Source organism: Gymnoscopelus braueri (genome assembly GCF_963280865.1).
Source record: "Gymnoscopelus braueri genome assembly, chromosome: 21".
Taxonomy (NCBI): Eukaryota; Metazoa; Chordata; class Actinopteri; order Myctophiformes; family Myctophidae; genus Gymnoscopelus; species Gymnoscopelus braueri.
In genome coordinates this window covers 36,166,014-36,191,604 of record NC_137623.1, presented here as the reverse complement: position 1 = coordinate 36,191,604, position 25,591 = coordinate 36,166,014, and the positions used below count along the sequence as shown (strand labels likewise).

The following is a 25,591-nucleotide window of genomic DNA, read 5'->3' as shown; positions in this document are numbered from 1 at the left end:
TTATACATTTGAAAACTTGTGAAATGGTACGTTTATGCATTGATTGATGATAATTGATCAAAGTAACGTTTGCACACACCGAGCTGGAATTGAACCCCGGTCTCCAGCTCGGCAGACCCGGCATGTAGCTCCTCCAAGAGAGCTAGCTCCAAAAGATCTAGATCCCTTGCAGGAGCAAGCCACAAGCCACTGCCGGGTGTTTTGCAGGCTCGCTACAATATGTAAGAAGCCCCAAAGATCAAGCATTTTCAGCTGACAAACCTGCCACCCTCTCAGCTTTGTTTGCAAAACAGTGACCCCTGGCGACGCAGAATTCGAGGGGTCACGTATCGTGGTGTAACACGGCTAATGTCAACCTGTGGTGCTTGTTTGCCTCTGCTCATGGACGCTCACAACAGCGCACGAGGAAAATCACACACACGGCTCCCGAGAACTGACAGCTCGCGTAGCCAATGGGACGAGCAGCACACAGGCAACGACCGAAGGTCCAATAAAATGACACTTTGACGGGCCAATGGGATTACCGCGCCGACATCTTAGCCCGCCCACTGATGTAAATGAAACTCGGAGTGAAGTTAAAGCGATTGACAGTATCTCTGGCGAGTCCAAAAATTGAGTTTTATTAAAAGGGACTATTAAATGACACCGGAACGAAAGTGACAGCGCGTTGCGCAAATCACCAAACAAGAAGTGGGAGGGAACTTGGACGGGGGGGGGCGTGTCTACGTGTGTAGTTCGGTTGCATCGCAGCGCATACACACAATGGCTGCTGGAAAGAGGGGAAAGCAAACAATTTTCAGGCCCGTCGCCGCCGCCGCGTCCTGCGAAAAATATGAGGAAAAAATTATTAAAAATTCGGAAAATAGCTGAAAGTCGAGAAAAAGTCGGCAGAAAGGATGTTAAGGCGCCCGGGGTGAGTTTGGCGTGAATTAAGTCAATTGTTACCCGGTGCTTGAATTAAAATATCGGGGTTATTTAAATTATGAGAGAAGGAGGGGGGTGGTGAGGAGGGGGTTGAGCTGGGGGGAAAAGTTTGTGTTAATCAGGTCTACCCTAGTTTAGGACCACAGAGAAAGTACATGAGTATTGATCAAAAAAAATTAAAATAAATTATGTCACTCGTCGCTGGTAATGTCACGTTGCGTTGCCGTGCATGTCAACAAGTTGAGGCACCAGTGGAGTGGAGAAAACTTGGGGGAAAACTTACTTTAGCACACTTTTAGTTTAGTTTAAGTTATTTGTGTGAATATCATAACAACGGCGCTGCTTTGCGATCAGGGACCGCCGACAGGAACACACACACACACACACACACACACACACACACACACACACACGCACTCACGCAGATCACACACGCGCACTTGAATTCAGTGTAATAATGTCAATAATATACACGCTGGCCACGTTTAATTGTGATCTATACGTAAACAATGTAAACATGAGCTTATCGATTGAAGGCATCTCGTTTCCGAATGGGGGTGACGACAAATGCTGGCCAACATGCGGACTATTACAATTGCATTTTATTAGGCTTGATCTGATGTGATCATAATAGTTTAACATCCATTTGCCATGCATTGACCATGTCCTCCTAGATGCGATGACAGTTCGACTTGATAGGACCGATCAACAAGAATCGGAAAGAAGGTTTTGCTTGTCAATAAACTACCAAAATGGAGGGAGAACTTAAGGCAAACTAATTAGGTTGTGCTTTTAAGGTTTTTATTGAGGCAGCCTGCATGTTCTGTGCGTTGGATCATAAACATCTTTGCAGTGGCAGGTTGCAAAAGTGTTGTTTATAGCCTAATAGCTTGCATTATATAATAATGACATTGTGCTGTTGCCCGCCGAGGAGCTAATTGTATATATATGGCTACTGATTGTTGTGTGAAACATGCAGAAAGTTCAGCTGGTTTGTTGTGAGAACCCCCTTTTTTTTAGTCTAAATGGATTATTTGTCATTGCATTGTTGTTGAGAGAGTGGTCGTGTTTTGAAGCTGTCAAAACATGGGATGTGGTGGCAGTGAATGTTCTGTCATGATTTGATTGCTGTGATTAGTAGGCTCTTCCTTTATGAATGGGAGCTCTTGGTGTTGACATCATGTTGACTGACAGTTGTGGGGACACTCTCTATGGCTACATTTAAATTAGTCTTCTTATCTTATGTACAGGTATCTATACTGTACAGGTTGAATTAACATTTTCAGAATTTAATTTAATAATTTATTTGCCTTTTGCGTTGTGTTAAACTTGGTGTTTTGCAGTGCAACTCTGTTTTCTGAGTATTTATTTGTTTGTTTTTTATCAATTACCTGACAATTTAATTGTCTCATTTATTAAGCTAAAGCAACTAAAACATGGTATTCATGCCATTCTTTTTTTTTCATGATTTAAAATGCTCTCAGGAAAAGGCCTAACAATGACTGATGAGAGCTTTAAGGTTGTTGAAAGTGATTAAATAATGTAATTACATATGCCTTATTTGAAAACTTTGGAGTGGAAATAGATCTGTATTTTTGATAGATTGAGGAAGTGAAAATGTTAGATTTCCAAACCCGCAAGGCTACAAATGTACAGTTTTGTATATTTAACATCACTGTATGTTTTTTGAAAACTACATCATTGGTTTTAAAAGCATGTCAAACATATTCACAGGTGACTGTCAGTTATCTAGTTCACTCATCCATGTTGCCATTTGAGAATGTATAATATAGTTGCTGATAAATTACAGTAGGGTTATTTTGCTGGAGTAGAATTTTAGAGCAATAGTCTTGTTTGAAATGGGTTTTTTAAAACATTTTTAAAAGTTTTTATTGGGTAATTAATTAATTATGATTGTGTGTACATTTATATCGTATCAGAGTAGAAATTGATATATTTTTTTATATTTACTGTACAATAAAATACAATCACTCTGAACTTCATATTGATACAAACTGAAAAAGAATCTAAACCTTTAGCTTAATGATCTAATTAAATGTGTAATGACAACACCAAAATTGATAACCTATAGTTAATTTTGTTGAGTCAGTATTGGCAGAGAGAAAAGAAAAAGTTCTTGTTCAGAGTAACTGAGCGCATCAGTATCTGTTTAGTGAGCTAGCTTTTTAAGGGATTAGGATTTTGATTATGTACACACTGTTTCTGTAAAAGATTTCACTACAGCATTGTTGATACATAAATATGTTAAGATATATTTGAAAACTGACACGAGTGCAATCACGAGGAGTGGTACAGTGTAAGATTCAAAGTAAATAGCCTTCAACGATAACACCATAGACTTAAATTGTTAGCCTGTTAGGCTACACAGTAGCAGTGGTGGATTATTATTTTTTTTACTTAAGTAAAGGTATCAATACTGCAATGTAGAAATACCGTGTTACAAGTAAAAGTCTGGAATTCAAAATGTACTTGAGTAAAAGTACAAAAGTATTGGTATCAAAATGTACTTAAAATATCAAAATTAGAAAGTAGCCTACTCATTATGCAGAATGTCCCATTTCACAAGTTTTCAAATGTATAAATTGGATTAAAATCTTTTGAAAATAGCAGATCTACAAGCTCACAATGCGTCACACTGCTACGCATTGTGAGCTTGAGCTTGTAGATCGGCTATTTTCAAATGGCCAAAATGTACATAGGGTTGAAGTGGTTAAAGGGCAACACCACTTTGGTTTTTTTAAAATATGCTCCTCATTGACTTACATTGTACGGTAAAACAGCTCTCAAAATCACTCTTTTAGCACGTAAAATAAACACAAACAAAGCTGATTCAAACAATGTAGAACATCACCAAACCCAGTACTGTTTATTTTTTAAATAAAAATGTCAACTTCCTGCTGATTTTACTATTTAAAGATCCGGATCCGTGGATCCAGTCCAGGTTTTCTTCTTAATAACGATAGCAAAATCAACAAGAAGTTAACATTTTTATTAAAAAAAAGAAAACAGTACTGGGTTTTGTGATGTTCTACATTGTCAGAATCAACTTTGTTTGCGTTTGTTTATGTGCTAAAAAGGTTACTTTGAGAGCTGTTTTACCGTACAATGTAAGTCAATGAGGAGCATATTTTGAATGATCCATTTCTAATCAATGGACCAATTATTTTGAGCATTAAAAAAAATCACACCCTGTGTGAAGTGGGCGGTGTCTTGCTAGCTAATCACAATACTGAATGGAGTCTACCAATCATGTACAAAAGATAAATACATTTATTGAAACACTCTTTATGATGGACGAAAGCATAACTTGAAAAAAACAAATGTTTGGTTTTTTTCAAGTTATGGTTGCTTATATAGGGCTATGCACATGTGTCATGTGACACTGGCCAATCACAGTCCTGAATAGACTGTGATTGGCCAATCACAGTGCAGGATAATTCTACAAATTTCCTGGGCCCAGATCACAGCGCAGGAAAATGTACATTTTTCCAAATCTCACTTATAGGGGCGGTTTCACCGCCCAAAAACTAACTGTGTATTGATAACATACTGTAAGTGTAACAATGTGCTATTAATATCATCTTTGTTTAAAAATAGTTTTTTGTAAAAGTCTTTGCCCTTTAAAGTTGTGTCCAAGATCGTTGTCAACTCTGTCAGATTTCTACAAAAACATAATTTTATCAGGCATAAACAGGTTTTAGCTGTATACTAAGGTCCCCTGTCTCATTTTCTGGTTTAAAAAAAGGCGGGAAAGCTCTGGTAAGCTTTCTATTTTTTTGATAAATGCACTAAATAATATTACTATCTGGTGTGTCCCAACCATAATGTCAACTCCGTCAGTTCTTCTAAATCCAAACTAAATTAAAAATATGTTTTAAAATGTTTAATTCTATTAGCATTAATAGAACTCTGAGCAACTTTGAGAAATAAATTGCTAAAGTGCTGTGAAATGAAAAAAACATTTTGTCAACTCAGACAAATATGTCAGTCAGATATGCCATCTTATGGAGTTGACATCTAAAAATAGATACTGTTGGAGGTTGACCCATTACATGATTTAATAGTCAACACTTTGATCTTTTAAAATATAGTTATGTCCCAATTCTCAAGAATGGTTATTGAATATGTATCATAATTAATCAAACTTGAGGTGAGTTTTATCCTGCTTACTGGATGAGAAGCCAAACAAAACCTGAACATAAATCATATTCATATACTGGATCATAGTCAAAGTTCAGGTGAGTTTTACCCAAAGTGTCAGGCATGTATATCTGTTCTAAGATAAGTAATATATACTCATCTTATAATTACTAAATGGTACCTTCAGCACAACATAGTTGTCTTAGATATTTTGCATTTATATTTCATTATAATCTTCTTAATATATTCTTCTTAATATTGTTGTTCAGTGCACAGTAACATTTAGCCCCTTTCGGGACCCTGTTTACCTTTTTTGGGAAGGCGGTATCCAGGGTCCCTTGACAGTCAATCCACTCTCGCATGTACCCGCTGGTACCACTATCTGGTCCTGGGAAAATATAACATCGCTTAAGTGTTGCAGAGATTTTTCAAAGATGCCATCAAATGCAGTAGGCTCCCACGGAAACATGTATACATCGGCGGTGATCGGCGTTGCCGTTAAACATTTGTAATCATTTTTTAAAACTTAAGCTTCTCTCTTCCCCACTTCCCGTGTCCCGCCTCCCGCGTTGTGATTGGCTAGCTGCACGTCCTACGTTACTGCCTTGGCCGAGCTCGTACATGCTTTAATGTATGTTTTTAATGGCCAATCACAACGCGGGGAGGCGGGACATGGGAAGTGGGGAAGAGAGAAGCTAAAGTTTAAAAAAATGATTAAAAATGTTTAACGGCAACGCCGATCACCGCCGATTTATACATGTTTCCGCGGGAGCCTACTGCATTTGATGGTATCTTTGAAAAATCTCTGCAACACTTACTCAACGTCCCGACTCAACGTCCACTTACTCAACGTCCCTCAACGTCCCCGAAAGGGGCTAAGTAACATTCTCAATCTGACTGAGTGTAAAACAAATTCCAGAGGATTTTACTGTAACTAAATTAATAGAATAATTACGCACCTCCAAAAATGTAGGACAGGTGCAGGACATATCAAATGTAATTGAAGATTATGTAAAAATCTGCGCACTGCAAAGTAGAACTCCCTAAGTGGTTGACTCATTTGGGTGCTCATGGCTTCTTCAGAATAAAAGTTCTAGTGCACGCCTTTTAGTCTGTCTTATGATGTTTGTCTCATGTTATCCGTTCCCTTTACAGTGTTTCCAGCCATTGTCCACTGTATGCTTTCCGACAAAACTGAAGTGTACGCATTCTGAAAAGTGGAAAATCAGAGTTTCAAAAACATTGTTCCTGTTCGGGCAGAAACCTCTTATGTTTTTTCATAAATGAACGCCCTATTTGATCATACTACAGCGTCACACAAAAGCATCAAAAGTAGCAGATCTACAAGCTCGAAACGCGGTGCAAAGCGACGCGTTTTGAGCTTGTAGATCTTCTACTTTTGCCGTTTTTGAATTTCAATCCTGAAAAGTAACAGTTTGACATATGAGGTTTCCACCCGACAGAGGCGATAGCCCATATTGGCAGCTTCTACAGTAAATCAGATGGATTTGGCAGATAATTTAAAGCTTACTTGGGCTTTAAAGGCATTTCAGGGAATTGAGTATTGAATAACGGCAACATTTGAAGTAAGTGTAATTTTTAAACAAAAAAAAATGAAGGAATTAAGATTAGTATTATTGTTGTTTTCAATGTGTTTTCATCCCCTACCACATTGTAAAATTGAGGCGCAAAGGGTAATGATGCACATAAAGGACCAGAGAATTCCTGCATAAATTGGTGAACAAAATGAACAGCCCATATACTTGAGTCAAAGTAATATTATTCCATTATACAAGTCAAAGTTGCTTTGTGCGTGCGTGCGTGTGTGTACACAGGAAGGAACATACACACACACGCGCGCACGCACACACATAGACTACATTTTTAAAGGTGAAAAAAAGTCACGTAAACATTTTTGAGCGGAATTACTTCTATAGAACTGTCAATCTCACATGAATAGAAACAGGTCTGACTCTCAAGGTGCGACAGGTGAGAATTACTGTAATCCTTCCCCTTCTTGGGCTGTACATCAATCCAGCTTCACTAAAAGCCTTTCACAGGCAGCAGGGCTGTATTTGACTTGAGCGACAGGTTGACTGCAGGTAGGCATTATGTAAAAAACTAACTACCGATTGCCCGGTGAGTCCTGTGAGTACCTGTTTTTCCTTCCCGAAAAAGTTATTTACAGGTGTGCCTTGAGCCAAAAAATGTTTGAGAACCACTGATCTAGGGTTTAAGTAGTTAAAAGATGATTTACTGATCATTTCCGTATCCCGTTTGAAATCTTGTTTGTAATGACCAAACCTGCTTATACCAATGTTGTCACTGGTAGGCACTAGGCAGGTTTCTGAACTGTCCACAGCCCTCCTCTGAGACACAGACTAACAGGGGGTTTTCATCTAACTAATAGGGGTTCTCATCTTAAACAACTGCGTGCTTAATGAGAGTTCCAGTTTAGTAGACCTTGTATTGTGAATTTGTACTTCCATGTACTGTTATGTACTGTCATGTACTATTCTCATGTCTTACTAAATAAACTACATCAATCAGTCAATCAAAACAGAAATGGTGCAATTCTATAATGAGCAATAGTGAGGACAAATGATATGAAGAAAGGTTGAAAATGGGTGAAGTGGTCCTTTAAGAGCTGTTTACTTAAAAAATGGGCATTTATAACATGAAGTTCATGCAAACCTTGTGGTTGGGGAAAGTGTGTATTGTAGTGTTTTTTAAAGTAGCCTTGACCACTTCAACCCCAGCTCTGTATTCTGCGGAAAACCTTCACTGAAAATAGCTATTTTCAGTGAGGATATTCAATGCAGAGCGAACACAGAAGAGTTATTAGAGCCCTGAGGGACTGTCAACGAAGTATAGGGCTTAGGTGGTTAATCAGCTGATCAGATGTAAGTGTTGTCTTTTATTACTGTTTAGCAATGTGTGCACTTATCCTTCTTTTTTCTTCTCTACTTAGATATATGTTCTCTGTTTATTCAGTTTGTTTTGATCTGGCTTTGCTTTGAGCTGTTTTAACTTTGTTTTGGTCTGGAAATCTATAGATTCTTTGTTGTGAGATTAGCCCTGTTATTGATTCATGCAAAGTTAACATCACTTTCATTTAAGCCTAATATGGCATGTATACTGATCTGATGGCTAGATAGGGAAGATTTTTTTGAATTTTTGACAATTGGTATAGTGCCAGGCCCATGTCTACTTCTAAAGTAGAGCAATAAGGCTCATAATTGTACACTTTGAACAGGAAACACTTAATTATCCACACAAATAGTGACGGTAAACATACAGTCATTTATTAGCAATTACTGCCAATTGCCCTCGTGGTGCCATTCTTAACCCCAGGGGTCTATGCTAGGCCCTCTACCAACACGTTGTGAGCTTGTAGATCTGCTAATTTCACAGAAAGTCCGCCCACAGAATAGTCTCTATTATGGGGGTTCATGTGGTTAAAATGGCCACCAATTCTGCCTGAACTGCAGACTATGAATGAGCATAACATAAGTAAACAACAGCTGATGTCACAGGAGCATAATGCAAACAATTTACAATGTAAGCATTTAGCAGACACTCTTCTCCAGTGTGACTTACAAGTGCGAGATTGGAATAAGCAGAGTGAGCATGAATTCTAGTCAACAAACAACAAGGTAAATAGTCACATAAGTAGAGTGCAGAGAGAACAATAAACTAGGATACTAGGTGTAGTAGATTTGTCTGCAACCAGCCAACCACTGGTCAAAAAACTAACTCAAATCAAACCAGCCACTGAGGCGCCAGGTATAGAATCTTACACATGTCAGGGATGAACATGAGCCCAATGTCCAGTCAGGTATTCCATGTTCTTTGACAGGAAAATAAGCAAACATGATGGAAAAATTGTGAACAAACACCATTTCAGGAATATAAAAGAAGACATCACAGGTTGTTTTCTGATCAATTGTTTTTCAATGTGCACACTACATAATTATTTTGAGGCATCTAAACCGCTGCAGGTATCGTTTCTGGCTCGGTAGTTCCTTGGTGCCTACTGATTCTGTGCACTGATTATGTCTCAAATAAATCCACCTGTGCGCCTCATTTACCCAACACCTTCAAAATAAAAGCATGTTGCTGGAACACAAATTAACTGAAATAATATGGCTGTAATCAAAATAATTCTACCAAACAAAACATCAACAAATAAAATGTATACAAAATCCTGAATAGCTCACACACCAGGCAAACAAAGAACCTAGCATTTGTCCAAACACCATGCTTATCTAAATAAAAGTTTTACATTTGTGGTAACATCTAAGTAACACAAACATGAGGACAAGTGACCAAGATATTATCTCCATAGTAAACTAGAAGCTATCGAATAAAGGTAACAAGTGGGGATACAAAGAGAGGGAAGTGTTATAGGATGAGGTGGAGTCTTAAAGGTTTAATGACATTCACTTTTACACCACATTCAAAGTCTTTGTCCTGGTCCTTCAAAAGTGTACAAAAAGTTTTAAGTGAAAATTCCATTCCAGTGGTCCATGGCAGGTGTTTTTCTCTCACATTTCTAAAGCCTTTTCAACTGCAATGAAAAAAGAAATCTTTGCCTGCGGGTGTCGCTGGTGAGGGATTTTGCCTGTCAATCATCGCCTCTGCTCCGCCCCCCCCCCAAAGGAAAGGATAGGGGAGGGGAGGGGCGAGGAGGAGAGTGGGCGGGATTAATCGACTGTGACCTCACTGTCGAAGGGCCAAGCTCAGATTACTTTTCAGCCTAATTATTCAGAAAACCCCAGACCACAGAAAATCCACTGAATGTTCTAAGTTCAGGTTTTTTGGGTGTAATTGAGGTCATAAAACCCCAAATAAAACATTGAAAATAAAAAAAGTGAAAATGAATGTCATGATACCTTTAAGAGGTGAGTCTGAGGATATATATATATATATATATATATATATATATATATATATATATATATATATATATATGGATGGAAATTAAAGAGTTTGTTAAAGGGATTGCAGAATGGTGATGTGCATCATATGAGGTGCATTTTGCACATGTGAGAAGTTGTGCCAAACAAGCAGCCACAAAACTGTATCTGTGGTTGATTTTTGATCTGTCGTTTGGATTGTTCGGTTCACAAGCATTTTTATACGCTGCACTGTAATGCTCAGCTGTCACCAACCAGAAAATCATCCTTCTAACTCTGTCTGTCCCCCCCTTCCCTCTCTCCTTCTCTTCTCTTCCCTTCTCTTCCTTTTTTGTTGTTGCTGTTTGTTGTTCCCCAGGCCCTTGAGTCCGGGCGGTGTTGAGCACATAAAACTGGATAGAGCCCTTCCATCAGCAGTAGTTGGGCCGCGTGCCCCTGTCCATGTAGCTGGTCTGCCTTAGGGTGCCATGGCCACAGGAACCCAGGGCCACCGTGACCACGTCCTGGAGAAAGCCAAGCTCACGCCGGCCACCGGGAGGCGCAGGAGAGCCGAGGGGAAGCCCAAGAAGAATTTCCCTTGCCAAGTGTGCCAGAAGGCCTTCAACAGCGTGGAGAAGCTGAAGGTGCACTCGTACTCGCACACGGGAGAAAGACCCTACCGCTGCTCCCATCCGGACTGCACCAAGGCGTTCGTCTCCAAATACAAGCTGCTACGGTATTCACACCATTTAGTAGTCAAAGATGTTGATTTGATAATAATGTTCATAATAATTCATAATGAACAATAGTTGATCATGTCATTGCACTCCAGCTTTCACACTGTGTGTGTGTGTGTGTGTGTGTGTGTGTGTGTGTGTGTGTGTGTGTGTTTTGTGTTGAATAGCAAGCCATCATGAAACACTTAACCACATGAACCCAGCGTCTCTATATTATGGAGCAAACATTCCGCAAAAATAGAGGATCTGCAAGCTTGTAAATTGGCTTTTCAAAGAAGAGATTTGGTATAAAGGGAAAATGATGGGCCCAGTTTACTACCCTGGGGGATACCGGTCAACTAAGTATCTAGCGCAGGGTTTCTCAAAGTGGGTGCCAGGGGTGCCACGGAATACGGTAAACTTGACCTTTCACTCTGTACTTAGTCTGCTCTTTTTTCCTCTACACCAAACCTCTTTGCAGAAAATAGCCGATCTACAAGCACACAATATTGCAAGACGTGCGCTTGTAGATCTGTTATTTTCGGCTGAAGTTCTCAGAATAGGGATGCTAGGGTTCAAGTGGTAGTGTAAAAAGAAAAGGCGGCCCCTCTGTAGTAACTCTGAGGACCCCCTAGGGGTCCCGGGACCCCCTGTTGAAGACCCCCTGATCTAGGGTTTAAGTGGTTTAAAAGATGGTTTGCTGATAATTCCCGTTTTCTCATCGAATGTATCTTGTGTTCAAAGGCATATGGCAACTCACTCGCCGGAGAAAAACCACAAGTGTTTATACTGTGAGAAAATGTTCCACCGCAAGGATCACTTAAAGAATCACCTGCACACTCACGACCCGTACAAGGAGGCGTTCGCCTGCCAGGAGTGTGGCAAGAGTTACAACACCAAGCTGGGCTTCAAGCGCCACCTCGCCCTGCACGCGGCCAACAGCGGAGACCTCACCTGCCAAGTGTGCCTGCAGCCGTTTGCCAGCACCGGCGTGCTCCTGGAACACCTCAAGACGCACGCCGGCAAGTCCTCCGGCGGGACCAAAGAGAAGAAGCACCGGTGCGAGCACTGCGAGCGCCGCTTTTACACCCGCAAGGACGTGCGGCGCCACATGGTGGTGCACACCGGACGCAAGGACTTCCTGTGCCAGTACTGTGCCCAGCGCTTCGGCCGGAAGGACCACCTCACGCGCCACGTGAAGAAGAGCCACGCCCGGGAGCTGCTGAGAGTCAAGACGGAGCCGGCCGACCCGCTGGAGCCGTTCGTCGTCTGCGACCTGGCGTCCGGCGGGGACGTCAAGGGCGCGCTGCCGAGCGCGCTGGCGCCCAGGCAGCTCCAGCTCAGCATGTACCCCGTCCTGGACGCCGAGGCCCTGCAGAACCCCACGCACCCCTTCTCTTTAAAGTACCCGCTGGGCCCCAACTTTACCTCATACGCTGTCTCCGCTCAGGAGCGGGAGCAGAACCTAAAGGGAGAACTGGAGACGTACCTGATGGAGCTGCAGAGCGCCATGCCCTCCTCCTCATCCGCGGCCGAAGACGCCCAGCTCTCCGGCTCCAAGCTCGAGCTGGAGCCGCAGGGGAGCATGCTGGAGGAGCCGAGCGAGGGGGTTTCCCTGTCCAAAATGGCCACGCCCGTCTCCGTGGCCGTGGCGGGCGACTCGCTGGCCTCGTCCTCCTCCCTGCTGGACTTTTCGCAGCTCTTCAACTTCCTGCCGCTGAACGGGCCGCAGTACAACCAGGCGGGAGGCAGCGGCGGGGGGCTAGGTATCCCCTATCCCCCCGCCGAGGAGCCCATGTCCTTAGTCCAGCTGCCCCCCCATCAGCCCCCGGACGGCCCCGAGGCGGCAGACGGCTCCCTGCAGGGGCTGGCCGCCTCCTTCATATCCAACCATGGCACGCCCACCACACTGCCCCGCTTCCATCATGCTTTCCAGTGATAGAATATGTACTGCCAGCTCACACACACACACACACACACACACACACACACACACACACACACACACACCAGTCCACCACCAACACTCAGTCTATTCAGTACAGTTAATGATGCCAGTAAAACACACACACACACACACACACACACACACACACACACACACACACACACACACACACACACACACGCACACACACACACAAGATTGCATTTGACATGATAGCACTTCTGTCCAGTAAATATGATTACATGTGCAGACACTGACATAAGCGATAGATGTGATGATTGGCACTGAGAGAAGTACACACACACACGCACGCACACACTCAAACAAACACACACACACCTCGACAAGTGGTTTGGCTCAGTCAGCAATTTAATGGGTACTGTTGGGATATCTTTTTTGAGAGTAACACAGATCCTTTCATTACAACGTTGTGAACCCTCATCACCACCACCACCACCACCACCACTATACTCAATCATCTTTTTGGGATTTGGCGTTTTCATATAGATGAATTGAAATAGAAATAAGATTGCAGTGATTTTTTTTTCTTTCTTTTCCATTCTATACCTAACTGCCCCCCCCCTTGCTTTAGAGTTGATTGACCTTAGCGTGCAGATTTTGCATTTTTTTTCATATAGCACTTTGAACTATTGTGATGTTAAGTCATCACAATTGAACTTTTGTCATATTATGTCTTCGTTATACGATTTGTGGTAAGTTTTTAAGCAATCCACAAACTCATCCTTGGTTTTGTTTTTGTTTTCTACACTAGGTACTGAGTAGCAACTACTGAGCAACAGTATTACGGTTTTCATATTTCACTTTGGTAGTTGATCCATGACAAAGTTTCACCTCAACTCTTCAACAGGGCTGCTTTTTTTTGTCATAAGCGTAAAAACTCTCTAGCTCTTTATTCAACAAGCCCCGCCCTCCCCAGCCCCCAAATCAAAGTCAACCAAATGCAAACACGCATGGCTGCTAGTTAATGAAATGTGCAGTGTTATCCATTCAGCAGGCTCCAAACAGCAATATCTCAGCCAGTATGGTCATTGAGTTTACCCTAAGGGCTATCATTTTGCTGTTTCGGCCACATTCTACTCACTCCCTCTAAAGTCGATCTAACCCGATGCATACTTCACCGAACGACCACGCCGCACGCCAAAACAAGCAGATCCACAAGTTGTGAGCTTATACATCTGCTTTTTTGGGTGTGCAACGCCATGGTACGACGGAGCATAAACCAAGCATTAGAAAGACGGTAGAGCCATAGCGACCCCAGCTGGAGAGTAAAAGCTCAACTACGTATCTGGGTCAACAGGCGACGATGAAACAGACATGTTTCCACGCTGAGATCTGACCATTCACACTCCAGGTCTGAACTGCGGCACACAAAAACACTGCTGAGCTATTACTGTAGGCTTATCCAACCGGCTAGCTGAAAGCGATCCATCCCCAACTTACTGACTGGAGGCGTTTTAACTTATGGCCATCAGCGCCGAGGAACTGTGTTCTGCATAATGATGGTGTGTTAGACTAGTTCAATGTTGTGTCCCTGCTGATGGTTTTGAACATGGCTACTGACCTGTTCCTGTTACCCCCCCTTGTTAATGTCATTTTGTTTTATTTATCAAAGGGCTAATTTTATACAGGAAAGAAAACAAGCACACAGTCTCCTTTTGTGGTCAAATGGAATTGATAGAAATGGGTTGGTTGGCAAAATCGCACACATGACATGAAGTATTGCTTGCTAATAAGCTATGTGTTTATTTTTGGTAAGGCAGCATTTCAATATCTAAGAAATGCATCATCCTTTTACAACTTTGTTGGGATCTTCATTTTAACTTTAAACCTGACTTCTTTAAATCTTTATTTGAATCCCATCAGCCATGACATCAATACATCACTAGTATTTTTCTTTCCTGTAGTCTACATAAAAATATGTATTAAATAAAATAGGCCAAATACATACAAACACAAGACAATGAGCACACAAGCCATTATCCAAATGTTAGTGGTAAGGCAACTCCTCATACAACTGCTTATAAAGCCAAGGCTGCCTTTTTACACAGTTCAACTAGAATTTAGTATCTATTTTCAAATGCAAAGAAGTGAAAAGCTTGCATTGTTCGTATATACAATACATATGTCATAATGAACAGTATGGTGGTCATTATTGAGAAATAATCCCTGACAGGGTGATGCAGGCCTCGCCTCGATTATCAATATTTTGACCCAAGTATTTAGGTAGGACTGGCTTATTGGCGGTATCAGCTGAGCAATGAGGGTGTCTATCCCCCTTACAAAGTGCTAGACCCAGGGAGCTTGTAGATTGACTATTTTCGCCGCACAACAGAGTTTAAATTAGGCATCCAAGCCGTGCTGTTGATGCGCTGAGTTGGCGGTGCCTGGGATAGAACCCAAAACCTTGTGCTTCAAAGGTGAGATCTCTACCGACTGAGCTACCTGGACCACATTTGACACAAAAACAAGAATTATTTGAAAATGTTAAAGGTTTCCATACGTAGCACCGGCCTGTTATTCATAGCAGCGGTCTGTTATCGAGAAATAACGGAATGCAAAATGTTGTGATTGACCTTTAAGAATTGAGCATTCAAGCGGTGTAATAATTTGGATTAAAATGTACATATGGTGCTTGAAATTAGCCATTTGAACTTTTTAGATATTTCCTATATCCTATACAGACAAAATTGACATTTGTATCCAAAATTCCATTAAATGGTGTTAGAAATGATACAAATGCACGTTTGTTCACCACGTGGGATGATGCAAAATGACTTTTATATCTGGACTGAATGCGAAACCGACCCTGGAGTGGAATTTGCATAATTATTCCTGTAGTTTTGGCCCAGTGTCTTGTGAATATAAGAATACTTTCAATGTGCCGTTGAACAGCTCTAATGGAGCTGCTCAGTGTCCCACAGCAGAACACTGTGGTTATCCACAGTGTGTGTGTGCGTGTCGTTCAACAAAAATACGTAGTTTTTAAGTGTCCTAATCATGAATATAAATTTGCCTTAATTGTATGAATGTAGAGCAGGGCTGTGATGGAAAAGAGTGTGTGTGCTTAGCAAACCTTCCCTGGATAAAAACAAAGACAAAGGTTAAAGAAATCCTTGGCCAAAGCGTGGGTGATTTACACTACTGCCACTCAAAACTACATGTGAAATCATAGTGCTATACAGAGCCCCATGTGAACTGAGAGACCTATAATGTAGTGTGCCAAGAGTCAACGCTCCTAGTGTCATACAGTAAATGGTGTCAGGAGTTTACAGTTAGGGAGGGGGCATTCATTCATGTAAAGAAAAAAAAGTTACATTGTAAAAAAAAAATCTAAATGTTTCTAAAATGTACAAAAATGTTCAAAAGATTTTCAAAATAATTGCAAAAATAGCAGACCAAGATGTAGGCTTGTGAGCTTGCAGGTCTTTTTTGAACAGTGACAAGCCGAATCTATGCTTTAGTGAAAACATTTCATGTAACATGTTGCTTGACAGAAATGACAGATTTTTGCGTCAACACAGTTTTCAAGTGAAAATGCGTCTTTTTGATGAGCGACACGTCAAGTGTCACGTTTTTTGCAAGCATGCATTGGCCACATATCAAGGATAAGAATAGGTAAAAATGGCACGGCACTTTGGAATTCATGAATTAATGGCTGTTGTTTTGATCCTTTGATTTAATCAAGTCCTCGTTCTTTATTCCAGAAAATTAATTCAAGGTGCCTAAAAAAAAACTCCACTGACACTTGCTTGGAAGACTTTAGTCTACTAAAAATGTTAATTCAGACATCAGACAAAAAACTGATTGGTACTTTGGCAGTAATATGTAAGCGCCTGTCACTTTAAATAAAAATGAGCTAAAATCACTAAAATGAACTACAGTTATGACTGTGATACATAATGTAGAGAAATCCTTACCAGCATGGCAAAAAAAATTGAAAGTAGACATAGGATGAGATTTACTTTGTCAGATTGTTTTTGTTTTTTGTTTCATTCCAAGCAACTCGAATTTCGCAGTACAATCTTTGTTTGTCTCAGTTATTGAAAACAGACTTTATCCAAGCTCATTCCCACCAAGTGTCCTTTGTAAATTGAAGCAATGTACAGTAGATATGCTGCTCAGTCATCAGCACGGACAAAGTCATATCCCAACGCACAAGCCACCATCGCAGCAACTGCACCAAGAGCCCCTTTTGTTGTGAGTTGCCGCATCTTAGTATACCCTCTGTGTTTAGTTTAGTTGATCATGCATACTGTACACTATCAGCATGTGCCTAATAGTGTTGCCATTTACCTCACATAATCATACTCTCTTGCTCCGAGAATCAAAAAAGGTTAAACAATAGTGTTAAAATTCTCCTATTCCTCTCATGACTGACAGGACTTGAGGAAACATGAATGGAAATAGTACAATTGTTTTAAAGGGTTGTGTGACGTTTGAAATGTGGAGCTGAATGTGTCATGTTTTAAAGCATTATGGAAGTTTGCTATATTGTATCTTGTGAAGGTTTGTGGTTCTACAAGAAATGTTAGCAAGCCGCTATATGGTAATTGTTTTTTTTTTGTTTTGTAATCATAGCACTTTTTGTACATTGAATGCCTTTGTTTCCTCCAATACCTTTTTTGTTTAAAACCTTTATTACAAAAATGTGTAGATGATATATTTAGCTCTTTAGAGAACAATAACATGTAAATACAATATAAAATGTTTTATTTTTACAGGTACAATTTTGACAGTGTTTTTCCTATCAAAGTGTCATTTTGCTTTACTTGCACAAGTGCTCTGTGTATCTCATTGAGGAGTCTTGTAACAGTTAGTGTATGTACCCTAGTAACCCTACCTTGACATTCAGATTTCTTATGTTTTAGATTAAGCTATTTGTTTGGTTGATTCAGCCCTATAGGTGAGATCACACAGGCAATTTTACAGCATGCTGACTATAGCACTTATATACGATGTCCATATGTTTAGTTTGTTGTTCAAAAAGTCAATATTTAATTTAGTTAAAAAAGAAATAACTTGAGTTCAGTCTTCTTATTGTTTCAAGTCTGAAGACTGTTTTCAAGTGAATAGATCTAATCTATAATTTCATTATGAAGCCCAGCTTGTTTAAAGGATAATGGTAACACACTGGCTGAATCCAGGGACACCTTGGGGACATTTTTATTTTTAAATCTTTCGATTCAGACCCAGTTATGCTGTTGCAAAAGAAAATTAAGCTAATTTAGGTTCAAAGTTGATTGTAGATCAGACCTCACATCTCTTATTCATCCAGAAACCTAGTCTAGTCGCTACTGGTGTAATCAATCACATAACGACCCTCAATTATCCAAATTCACATGACGGACATTTTTCTCTCACGTCATACTCGCGTATGACGTGAATGGTGTGAGAGAAAAATGGCCGCCGAATGAATATGAAACTACCTCCAATTGTCCCTGGAGGTATTTTCGACATTGGAAAGGCGAAGTCAGATGCGATAGTTTTTTTTGCTCAAGCTGATGTATTGCTTTGGCCGATATATCGGCAATCATTTGACTTTTTTTAACTACATTGGTAACAGCAACTATGCAGCCGATGTGCCCCGATTGTCAACCACCTTCAAGCCTGGTGTCCCTATGTTGGTCATTAGTTGAAAAGGTTAAATCTTCATCAACATTATCTGATCTAAAAGCTCACAATGGTTCACGATGCGAGGCGTTGTAAGCTCGTAGATGTGCTATTTCTGAGAAAAAGACATTTGAATAAGGCTCAAAACATTGGTAATTGGTGGTCTAGCTAGCACTTAGTAGAGTGCGCTGCCCTCCTGTTGAACAAAGCAAGATGGGAGATGCTCTTCAGTGAGAGACACAGACCTTTAGCAATTCATGTCAACCTTCTTTATAAGCTTCAGTGGTACCAGTGAACCTTATTGAATGTGTATGTAAGAAACACTGCAATACTGCAATATTTTTATTTTTTTTGTATTGGATTGAGCTGCTAACATATACTTCTAAAGCTCCATAAGGTGCTACAGACCTCTTTTCTAGTTCTTAATTGTATCGTTTTTACAAAACAAATTATCCAGTTTTAGCTGAACAGTCGGCGGTGTGTGCCTGGTTGTGCTATATAGCTCCATCTGTTTTTTTTTTGTTTTGTACTGTGACTTTTGTAGTCTATTTACAGACTTGCCTGTAATATCACATGCTTTTTTTTCTCTTCACCTGTGTGTTGTGGTTTTGGGGGGAGCTTTGTCGCAAGTGGGAGATGTTGAGTCGAGTGGATTCACTCCACAGAGACAATGACCCTCGGTGAAGATGATGATGAAGATGACTCCGCATGACACGATTCATAATGAGGAATTTCAGAGGCAAACTGCATTCCAGCCATGTTGGTTTTGTTATTCATTTGCATTTCAACAATGCCATCCTGTGATAATGATGGACTCGTTGCTAATCCTCTATATTTTACTTCAAATCTATTTTACAAACTACTGTTGTATTTTTATAAATATAGGCAAAAAAGTAATTCACACAAACATATATAAATATATGTTTATAAGTTGTGTAAAATAGAAATTAACGCTGCAGCTTTTGATCGAGTTTTTAACATTGACATCATCCAAAGAGGCAGATTATTTATTGTCTGGCAGAATAACCTGATTTGATCTTCATACCTTGCTGCTACGAGAGAGAGAGAAGAGCTGCAGTCTTCAACTCCAGTGTTTTTACACAATGTAATGAAAGTTCAATAAACAAAAAAGAAGGATCCTGCATGACTGACTGGTAATTACTAGCACTCACACACCGTGTGAACGGGAGACACTGAGAAAGAGAGAGGGAAGTTAGTCTGTGTCTATGAGTACATTTCATTTCAAAGCAATTTTCTAATGTCAGAGAACCACTCATCCATGCCAGGATTGTGCCTCAAAGTGGGGACATCAATTTATTTATATACAATATCTTGATATATATATATATATATATATATATATATATATATACACACACACACACACACCGGTATTATATTAGATTTTTTATTTTATTAATTAAAGCGGGGGCTTTTGGGGGCTTTAACCCCGGAGTCCTCCAAGGACACTAGGCCCCCCTCCTTTTTTCCCTCTACACCAAATCTCTTCATCGAAATAGACAACTGTATACTTTGTCGTACAACAGTGTCATACAATAATTATGAAAATATCAGATCTGCAAGCTCACAACCTGCTGTGATGCGACCCGTTGGAGCTTGTAGATCTGCTATTTTCACTATTTTTGGAATATTTAGCAAAAAATCAATTGCATCAATTATAGATTACAATTTATTTTTTGTTTTTCAAAAGGGGGACTTCTTTATCCCAGCATGCATGCTTGTACCTAGACATAATGGAAGCCCCAGTTATTTCAGATGGAGGTAGGCTACAGTAGCAGAAACACTATTTACAATGCTGTGTAAACGCATCATGTTTTATTGAACTAGCAAACCAGAAGTAATTGCAACCTCTTCAAACAGGCTCCCTTATCTAAACAAACAGACTGCCTGCCTGCTGCTGTCTACTACAGTTTTGGACAATGTTTGGTGTGAAGGCTATATAATTCATCAATGTCATTGATATAAATTCATTCATCTGTCAGTGGGGGGGAAAGTAACCAAGTACATTTACTTACAATTTTGAGCAGGCCTACTTCCATTTTTTATAGGCCCTACTATACTTCTACACCACTACACCTAGAGCAAATATTGTATAATTTTTTTTACTCCACTATTATCTGACAGCTTTAGTTGGTAGGCCTAGTTACTTTGCAGCGTTAGGTTATTAATCCAAAACATGTACACTGACAGCTATTGTTATAGGTTAAAGATACCCAGCAACACATCAAGTCATTAAATCAGCCCCACCTGCAACATTAAAGTGATTAACAAATGAATGCATTAATAATCACATTCCAATAATATAGCCTACAGTAATGAGCCATTCTTCACAATGATGAGTGTTTTTTTTACATTTGGTATGGCCTACTAGCCTACTGAGCATTGAATACTTATGTACTTTTACATACAGTGGGCCTAGTAAAGATTTCAATCCAGGACTTTTACTTGTATTTCGATATTGTGGCATTGCTCCTTTCCTTACTTAGGCCTACTTACTTACTTACTAAATAAATAAATCTGAGCACTTGTTCCACCATAGTTAGCTTTTTACTGCCCTAGCTTGAGTGAGTGACTGCCTGACACACCCAAAAAGTGACCTTCAAAGGGGCGTGACCCCTCGCCCCCCAAAAAAGAACCGATCTACAAGTAAGCTGGAAGCCAGCGACACCTGATTCGCCCGCGCCAAATTAAAAAGTATGGCTACAGGGTGCTCTATGCACAGACAGCAGCCATATTAGAAAGAAATTGGACCACTTCCCTCATAAGTTTTACCAATTATACTAATGAAGGCTCTGTTCCATTTAGTGTAGCACAGTGGTTCTCAAACCTTTTATTTCAAGGATCCCCATAACTCTGAGAGTGTACAAATGGAGTGTGTACAAATGGACCCTTACGGATCCATTTGATTCCATTTGTACACTCAGAATTATACACCGGTAAGGGTCTATTAGGAACCCTCTCAAGGAACCATGAGGGTCCCCGGACCACACTTTGAGACCAAACTGGTGTAGCAGAGCGTTTCCAGTGAGCCAACATGCACAATATCAGCACCCTGACTCTGTGTGACCAGAATGGAACAGAGCTTTCATTAGTATCATTGGTAACACCTGTGAAGGAAGTAGGAAGAGGCCCAATTTCTTTCTAATATGGCTGCTGTGCATGGAGCCTGAAAGGTTGCTGCTGCTCATGAGAGCTGCAGTCTGTCTGTTTGTAGCAATAATGCCGTCTCCCATCCCCATCAATCGTTTCCTGCAAAGGGACCTCTCTTTAGACCTGGGTCCGTGCAGCAGTCCACTGTCTAAAGAACCCACGACACGCTACGGGTGCAACCTGCAAGTGCCTGCTTTCCAGAGGCATCCGAACAACAAGCCCGCCGTCAAACGTGGCTGGTCGAGCGTCATCTTCTGGAAGGAGCTGCGACACATGGAGCCAGTGGCGTCCGGGGGCTTCGGCTGCGTCTACAAGGCGGAGTACTTTGGCGAGGCCGTGGCCGTGAAGAAGGTCAGGGTTCGGCTCTATGCACAGCAGCCATACAGGAAGGAAATTGGGCCTCTTCTTATTCCTTCACATTTCACAGGTGTTACTAATGATTCTAATGAAGGCTCGTGTAGCACAGTCACAGTGGTTCTCAAAACTTTTAATTTCAAGGACCCCTATAACTCTGATAATGTACAAATGGAACCAAATGGACCCGATTTGTACACTCAGTGTTACACACTCTTAGGGGGCATTTTGGAACCCCCTCAACGAACCATGAGGGTCCCTGGGCCACACTTTGAGAATCACTGGTGTTAGCAGAGTGTTTCCAGTGAGCCAACATGCACAATATCAGCACCTTAATTAGTATCATTGGTAACACCTGGTAAGGTCTTTACAATATGGCTGCGGTGCATGTTAGAGACAATTCCTGGAAATATTTTGAATTAAAAAAAACTTTTTCAAGGCCTGGAAAAGGTTTGGAATGAATCGAATGTTTTGGAAAATGTTTGGATATAATTTGTGTTTTTTGGCAGCCAAACACTATGTAAATTATATCCAAACATTTTCCAAAACATTTGGCTATTGATTTTGTTCATGTCTCAAAACATGTCTAGCATTGCGTGAAATTGAATACGACACATTTCACCGTGATACGTTATTAGCTTGTAGATCTGTTATTTTTGTCACGTGACACCTTTTCTCGAGTTTGTCTTGGTGCATTGAAAGAACACCGGTGTAAGAGCCTCATTATTGCACCGTATGATTGCTATAGGCCTGGGAATGAGATGAAATACTTTGGAAAAGTTATGGAAAAGTTTTTAAAATTCATTGTTAAAAATGTGTTTGAACCCTGGAAGGTGAAGAAGTTGGCCAAGAACAAGCTGGCGTCCCGGCAGAGCTTCTGGGCCGAGCTGAACGCGGCGCACCTGCGCCACGAGAACGTGGTGCGCTTCATCGCGGCGACGACGTGTGCACCGGACACCGCCGAGTACCGGGACAACGTCGGCACCATCGTTATGGAGTACGTTGGTGACCGGACCCTGCACCGTGTCATCTACGGCTGCGCGGACGACTCACTGGGCGCGGACAGGTGGTTCAATGATGGGACAGCAGTGGTGTGTTCTACCGTGTTACGCTATATACGTAGTGTGACCTGCAGAACATTTTCGTAGCCAAACGTAGCCCTCCACTAACCATTTTCATCCATTGAAAACGCGCTAGTGTATCTCCACAACCACGCGCATTTCGTGCAGGGAATGATTATCGTATCCCTAGAATATATAGAAACCTAGAACACACCACTGTGGGACAGTACCTAAAGCCTCAGTTATAGCTTAGTTGTGTGCTCAGTAAATGGCAGATCTACAAGCCCGCAACTTGTCAGGAATGAGACGCGTTGTGAGCTTGTAGATCTGCTATTTACGGCATGCAACACCAGACAGGCCTACAACTTAGCCATGGATCCAAGACCGATCTGTCATGACCGTCATGGATGAACTATTATTTTTTTATATGAACCTACGCCCTGTTTCAAATATAGTGACAATAGCCTGTCTACAAACTCACAACGTGTCACACTGGGATGTGTTGTGACCTTGTAGCTCTATTTTCCCTTTTTCTTTATTTTTTTTGTGATGTCAGATGTTCTAAATTTTCAACAGTCCATTGGTAATTTGTACTTTTTGAATACTTTAGTATATTTACATGAGTATAAATACTTTGTCCACCACTGCAGGTGGTGCAGGTACTCCAGCCAAATCATCCGCGGCCTCTGCTTCCTCCACTCCCACGGGATCGTGCATCTGGACTTGAAGCCGGCCAACGTTCTGGTGTCCAACAAGGACGTGTGCAAGCTGGTGGACTTCGGGTGTTCTCTGAAACTGGATGGTCCCAGAGGTGTTGATGGCGACGTGTCGGAGGTGATGAGGCCCCAGTTGAGTCAGATAGGAGGCACATACTCGCACAGGTAACTGGAAGAGTGAGTGGGCACCTGAGAAGTCTGGTCACATCAATGATAAATTGGCTATTTCTTTCCAAAATGTAAGAAATTAAGAATAAATGTGTGCTTTTGGAAATGGTCTGAAATAAGGTAGAGTATACATGATTTGAACATCATGCTTGAACATTTGACATTTAAAGCCTAATATTCCAACAATTGCTACAAATCGCTCTACAACTTGTGGACACTAGCCACAGCCAGTCATTCTCATTACGGCATTAAACAATAAGTTGAAGGGTAAATTTAGGTCTGATAATGATGTACCGTGCATGTTCAAATCTTGTGTTCAAGTACATTATGTATTTATTCTTTACTAAATAGCCAATTTCACATTGAGGTGCCCACTCCCACGCACAGGGCGCCCGAGTTGCTGAAGGGGGAAGGCGTGTCGTGCAAGGCGGACATCTACTCGTTTGCCATCATCCTGTGGCAGCTGGTGACCAGAGAGCAGCCCTACACGGGGGCAGAGAGGGAGTACGTCATGTACGCGGTGGTGGCTTACGATCTGAGGCCGTCGGTCAAAGAAGTGCCATTCTTCCAGACCCAGCAGGGGGTGGTCTGCAGGGGCATGCTGTGCCAGTGTTGGAGCGGAGAGGCACGCTCCAGGCCGAGTGCTCAGGACGTGCTGGTGCAGCTTGAGAAAGTGCAATCCCCCGAGCAAAAACGACTGGAAACTCCTGCAATCACTGTAGAATCATGAGTGTGAACTCTGATGGTGTGCAAAGGGATCCATTTGGTTAACATTTGTACACTCTCTCTGAGTTAAATAACGGGTAAGGGTCCATAAGGGTCCATTTGGTATACAACTGTGTAGTTGTGTACTGAAGCTGGACAGGTTTCAGAGAAGCATCTCACCCACATCAACGATGCCCTATGTTGTGTGACATTGTAAACTGAACCTATTAAAAATGTTTGTTTTTGTCAGGCCATTCTAAACTATTTTAGTTTGTTTTCATTTTATGTTAAGCCATTCCAAACTGTTTTAGTTAGTTTGTTTTCATTTGTCGTTGTCATTTAATGTCATGATCTATACTATTTTATCAGTGTGAATTGTTTTTTTTAGAATCATTTTGAAATGCAGCAATCTATAGTGTTTTAAAATATGAGATTTCATTAAAACATGTTCATACTTAAATTGTTGGTTCATTTATTTTTGTCATTTGGATCTCCTATTGTATACATAACAATCCAATTGTCTACCTCCAGTGCACCAGTTAAAGGAGAACTTAGTAACTTAGAGTATTTGGGGAATCTGTGTAGAAATAGGATATGGCATTTCTACACTGGTGATTAACTATGCACGACTTAAATTGTCATTTAGTTTTTCCACTATCACTTTGATACCAATTTCAGAGCCTTAAGGTAAAAAAAAATTCAAACCTTTGGATACAATCTTCACAATGGATGATCAGAAGTTCCCTAAACTAAAGCATTTCTTTGAGTTGCTTACAATAAACAGAAACCCGAGATAATCTGTTAAAGTTACTCAAAATATGTGTGCATTTTGACACAACGTAACCTTTCAATGTTTTGATATGTGTTTAAAAATGAAATAGACATTACATATATGGCTTTCCTTTCATTTATCAGATACCCAAGGGTGTTTCACAGTCAAAAACATAACTCTGTTAGAATCTCAAAGCAAGTTATTTTGTGGATCATCACTCAATGTCTACTCTACTGTATGAGCAAATTCGAAACGTGATCATCTAAATCCATCCACCACGGCTTGCCATCTCGAAGTTGTAAGGCGTTGTGAGCTTGTAGATCTGCTATTTTAATTTTTTTGTATCTGTGGGAACCGAGTCAAACT

The 25,591-nt window shown here is 40.9% G+C and overlaps 2 protein-coding genes across 2 annotated transcripts; both read left to right on the top strand.

Annotated features, from left to right (window-relative positions):
• The first annotated feature begins 773 nt into the window (after positions 1 to 773).
• Positions 774 to 19,350, top strand: plag1 (pleiomorphic adenoma gene 1). Its single transcript, XM_080418484.1, has 3 exons — positions 774 to 913; positions 10,363 to 10,719; positions 11,444 to 19,350. Exons 2-3 carry the CDS (start codon positions 10,472 to 10,474, stop codon positions 12,636 to 12,638), a joined length of 1,443 nt encoding a protein of 480 aa, XP_080274610.1. The 5' UTR covers positions 774 to 913; positions 10,363 to 10,471; the 3' UTR covers positions 12,639 to 19,350.
• Positions 19,351 to 21,518: 2,168 nt separating this feature from the next.
• mos (v-mos Moloney murine sarcoma viral oncogene homolog) lies at positions 21,519 to 24,478 on the top strand (the record flags this gene model as incomplete). Its single annotated transcript, XM_080417506.1, has 4 exons — positions 21,519 to 21,800; positions 22,637 to 22,869; positions 23,515 to 23,745; positions 24,136 to 24,478. 4 exons carry the CDS (start codon positions 21,519 to 21,521, stop codon positions 24,476 to 24,478), a joined length of 1,089 nt encoding a protein of 362 aa, XP_080273632.1.
• Between the last annotated feature and the right edge of the window lie 1,113 nt (positions 24,479 to 25,591).